At 43.4% G+C, this 5,269-nt stretch overlaps 1 protein-coding gene across 1 annotated transcript in view; it reads left to right on the forward strand.

Moving 5' to 3' along the window:
* MOB3B (MOB kinase activator 3B) overlaps window positions 1-3,284 on the forward strand; it is a 30,437-nt gene extending 27,153 nt beyond the window's left edge. The window contains exon 3 of the mRNA XM_009870404.1: window positions 3,255-3,284. Within this exon, the coding sequence (XP_009868706.1) occupies window positions 3,255-3,284 (30 nt within the window). The remainder of the gene's footprint in view (window positions 1-3,254) is intronic.
* Window positions 3,285-5,269: the final 1,985 nt, after the last annotated feature.

Raw genomic sequence — 5,269 nt, forward strand, 5'->3', positions numbered from 1 at the left:
GACATCTGATGAGGTTTGAGGGGAACTTCTCTGCCGAGTGAAGCGGAGTGGGGCTGTGTGCTGACTTCCCTGGTGCCCATCAGAATCAGAGAGAGGTTGCCCAGCCAGCTCTGTGAAGAGCTGGTGAAAAGATTTTAAAGGCAGGGGTCTCAGAGGGAGCGTTTGGCAGGTTGGAGCGGTTTGCTCTGTAAAAGGCTCAGCAGTAGTTCCACAGCACACAGCATGCCTCATGCTGCTGCACAGACGAGGTTGGACACAGTGGATATGACCCTTCTTCTCACCAACATTTTGAGTGAAGCTAACTTTTCCTTTACCAGCTTCATAATTACAGAAACCGCATCCTCTTTGGTCTTCTTACCTGTTGTAAGTTCCTCTAGGGAAAAAATCAACTAAAAGTAGATCGCTCTCACAAAGCATGTGCCATTTCACAGATAGGAGGATCATGGGTTCTTGGGTTTTTTTTTAAAGCACATCTAGTTCATTGTCATTGGCTGAAATCAGCAAAAGCTTATGCACGTGTGTAAAACCATAGGTCTGCACTTCTGTGCCCTTCATTGACCAATAACAATATAAGTCAGCACAGAAAAGATTTCTGTGCACCTGAGGTGATGATGTTTTGCAAGTTTTAGTGTTTTTCTGACTTTACAACGTCGATGAGCATTTCCAAAACCAAAGTCAAGCAGGTGTTGGAACAGAAGGCCAATTGAGCAGAAACAGAGAGAAAACTGCAGAGCCATGTGCAACAGCATCTTCAGATAAGGTGCAGGGAATAGGATGTGTGGGAAGACAGTGAATGTAAGTGTATAACCAAAAATATTCAGAAACAAAGGGAGGAAGAGGCATTGGGAGACTTTGTATTACTACAAAAAGTAAGTTCTGTGTCTGACAGAAACGTTAGGAATGGCATGGCAGGTTCACGCTCCATGACTCTTGAGCAGCAAAACACAGCTGCACATAGCTGAAACTCACACGGCAAGCTGCTTTAGAGCCCTCTAGTTTACATCTCTTGGATAAATTCCCTAGGCTCCTACTCTTTCCTTTGCCTGGACACATTTACCCATGTCGAAAAGGTTGCCTTTGATGCTACCTTTTTCATTAAGGTAAGAATGAGGATGCATTTGAATGTGTTGCTTACGATGTTTTACTATTCTACTAGGAGGCAGTTTGCCTCCCACTGCTCCTGAGGGACAGTGGCCAAGTTTCACAATGACTCTAGTACTGTCCACTTGACCCTCTTCACTGCTTTTCTGACAGGGTCAGGTGCTGTTATCTGACTGCAAATCGCTGTCAGCAGCAGCTGAGCAAAGAAGTGATGGTGTTCTGCCTCTTACGCCCATCAGCTGTGGTTATTGCTAGTGCAGTGTGGATGTGCAGGCACCGAGGATGCATAAATACAGGGTTCTGCAGAGATTAATGTGAGAAACATTAGCACCTGAATGATCTTCAGATAAGGGAAGTAAAAGAATAATTTAAAATCCGTGGAGGAAACACAGATTTCAGCAACAAGTGCTCCATTCCTGAGAGTGTTCTAGCTCGTTTTCATTTGTGGCAGACTTTGCTTGAGCAAAGTGCTGAGGAGTTCCCGCAATGCCTGTTCCTCCTTGGGCGCTGACAGAAAGCCTGGCACCGCCCTGCGGCAGCAGCTCAGGGCAGCACTCGGCATCCTCTCCTGGGAAAACTGGCTTTGGAAGTGGTGTCGAGCCCTCTTGGTAAAACTTCTGCGTGCTGTCAAACCGCATCAGGGCTTGGCCCCTGCCCTGCCGTCTCCAGGAGCAGTTTCCTGAGGGCTTCAGATCAAACCGAATGCTGCCAGGTCTGACCGGCTTCCAGATGCCTGCCTTGATCAGAGCTAGTTGTCATGGTGTTGATGCAGTAGTAAGTTATAGGCTGCTCTGTAGTATTTCCTAGCATTTTTGTGATCTCTCAAATTAAAAAAAGAGGGAGAGACACCTTGTGTCTGCTTATGTATAGAACATCAGGAAGCTATTCAATGTACTGAATTATATGAGTTCTGCATTGGGTGTTTGTTACTCCGAAGGAATAAGCCTAATGGCAGCTGTTTTAAATAAACAAACAAATAAATAAATAATGAAAAAACCCTCACAGATGAGAAAAAGGGACATATTTTTCCGTGAACATTTACCTTTGTCACCTTTAACAAATTAGAGGAGAAGCAACTACTAGTTCAGATTATTGTATGGAACACTTATCTCCATTGTCTTTATAACAGCTGCAAATGACAATATTCCATTCTGTTACATTCGTGACAGCAAAATAGCATGTGATGCAAGACAGTTTGCAAATCTAAAAGAAATTAAAACTAATTAAAGCTATGGGAGGGTAAAAACATCCTACAGTTCTGCATAGGTTTCTAGGTAGATAAATGATCTGTTAAGCACAGAGAGATACAGTTACTGTGAGGAAGCCCTTTACATGGGAAATTAATGATCTTAGAAATTATAACAAATTATTCAAGCAAGCTAAGAATATTTTCAAAAACTTCTGATAACTCAGTGAATATAAATAAATTTTCCAAGGGAAATGCTGTATGGCGTGGAGACAGTGTGGAAAGAGACCCAAAGGAACAACCTGCACAGCTGTGGTGATCCTTAAGTGCAGAAGCCCTTCAGCCTTGACAGCAAGCAGCGCAAACTTCTGCTGTGTGTGTGGGTGGTGTTGGACAGACTATCAGATAGATCTTTTGAGAAAACCTGCTGACAAATATGAGGATTTCTATAGAATAGGGCAGCCGGTTACCAGGGAGGTTGTGCCTGTAAATCAGATCCTGGAGACAAACGCCACAGCTCTGGTCAGGTCTGGCCAAGATGTCTGTGTGCCTTCAGTGTCCATGTGTAGGCAGAAATAACTAGGTAAAGAATCTAGGTGTCTGCATGTTTGCTGTTGGCTGCAGATTCAGGGGACAATGACTGGAATCCCTTTTCTTACCTTACAGTTAAAAGTTTCTTGCTTTTGGAGGTGAGTTAGTTATTTTTTGTGGGACGCAGCACCATTTACTTGACGTGGCTAGGGAATTAGTAGGATATTTAAGCTGTCAAAAAAAGACAAAATGCTTAATGCCGATTGCCGGTTGTGTTCATTGTCTTTCAAAGTGACAGAGAGGAGGGGAGCCATGGTGACACATAAAATTTGAATGGCACATGAATTTGCAGAGATGCGTGTTAACGGGGAAGAGGTGTGTGCACACTTTATCACAAATGCCAGTTGCTTTTCAATCGCCCCTTCTTGTTTTACAGAAGGAGATGACAGACAGGATATGTCACTAAAAAGCTACCAACTGAAGAAAAGAGAAGTCCAGTTTTCTTCTTACTGCAGAGTTTGAGAATGTGACTGCCCTCATGGACCGAGCCAACTCGTTAATCTATGAAAGCAGGGAAGCTGGGAACCACGGTTATTTTCACAAATGCTTCCCACAACTGTCAGTGTTCTTAACCCTGAATATGCTGCTAGGAACCTCATCTGAGTGACATGGATTGCTGAGAAAAAGAAGGATCGAGTTCATATTAGTTCTAGTTCCTTCATTAGGGATATGAACCTCTTCAGCCACGAGTGATGACAGACTGTGCTGCTTCTGCTAGAGCTTTGCTGACATTCATGTCCCTGGGCTGACCTTCAGATCTGTCGTCTTGAAACGAAACTGTATTGTTAGCTGCAATATTGTTTTATTTTTCTTTTGTTTCTTGGTATGTGCTTTGTTTTCTAAGCACAGTAGAATATTAAGACAGGCTGGAATCACAGAAGACTTAGCCTTCAATGCCCCCTACTCCTCACCAGGCTGCCCAAGGCTTGGCCACCATTCCCAAAAGCCTTGTGTTTGCAGGAGCTCAGCCGTGTCCTTTAGTTGATCGAGCAGTTAGTGCTTCATTGTGACTCTTAACTGAGTGACAAAGGGACAGTTTCTGATCTTGATTACATGAGCAGGGATCCAGATACCGCTCTGCAGTGCTGAAGTCTTTTCTTTGAATTCATGCTGTGACTGACAGCAAATCTGCTCTCTGTCTCTAGGTAAAAAACCAGCTATGGTCAGCATTTTCCTGAAATACACCAATCTGTCGTGTAATTTGAAATTCAATGTCCTCCTGTCCTCTTAGGAAAAGGATCCCTCTAATTCACCTCAAAGTTTCATCTTTTCAGGGAAAAAGAAATTTAATTTTTGTAATTGGGAGGAAGACAAAACGAAGATGAGTAGTGTAAAGGTTAGAGCAGGCGGAACTGAGTGAAGGTCTCTATTGCATCTAAACAGTGTCCAGCGGTGCAGCTTGCTTTCCACACGGGAATAACTTTTTTTTTCCCCAGTACTCAGTCCAACTTAACTAACACACATAGGGGCAGCCTGGAAGGATCCGTTGTAGTGAAATGCAGTCTTCTATGCCAAATATGCCCTGATAAGAGGCTTTCTTCTACAGAAAAGAATTAAAGCAATACTTAACAGATAAAAGAGATACAGCTGGATAAAAGGGAATCAAGTGGAACACGCTTATATATTCTGTGCCTTCTGATGAATTTTGCACACTTGGGTTGTGGTGAAAGATAACTCCTTCCTGAGCAAGTGCTGAACCCTGTTACTGCCTCCTCCTCGAGTGAGATGGGTATGATGACATCCTCTGCGACAGTATGAGAAGCAAATCTCATAGAGGGTCCAGTGACTGGAACATTTTAAATAGGGGAGTAGCAGACCCTAAAGAACAATGGCAAACCTTTTCTAGCTTATATTGTGGTACATTCTGACTTGCTTGCCTGCTTGCTTCAAACAGGGCTTGTAAATGTTAGTGATCATGTCCTTGCTGGGACAAAGGGCTTTTGTAAATGTTCAGCATAGCTACGGTGGGGGCTTTTCTGTATCTTGAGAGTTATGCATTATCCTTTGCTTTCACAGGGATGGACTGAAGCATTCCTACCTCCTTCAGTGGTCTTTGCAATCAGATTATTTCTTTGGGGATTGGAATGCACACACAGATAATTTCTGGCCTGCTGGCCCTTTTGAAGGGTATCACTAGCTTGTGGAATTCATTGCCACAGCAACTTCTGAGCTTAGTTGCCTCATTTTAAAGAAGACGAGAAATGTTACATGTTTGGAAGAAGGTTCATGGTACATGTGGATGACAGCTGCCTTGAATTGCAACATCAATTGCACATGAAAGGGTTTATTTTACTTCTCCGAAGTGCCTGGGCTGTTGCTGGAACTGTAGCTGATACAGTGCTCTTGAATTTCACTATGGTCAGTTGCCATCTGGTGTTCTTTGGGCTGGGC

The sequence above is a fragment of the Apaloderma vittatum genome, unplaced genomic scaffold (assembly GCF_000703405.1).
Source record: "Apaloderma vittatum isolate BGI_N311 unplaced genomic scaffold, ASM70340v1 scaffold12025, whole genome shotgun sequence".
Classification (NCBI taxonomy): domain Eukaryota; kingdom Metazoa; phylum Chordata; class Aves; order Trogoniformes; family Trogonidae; genus Apaloderma; species Apaloderma vittatum.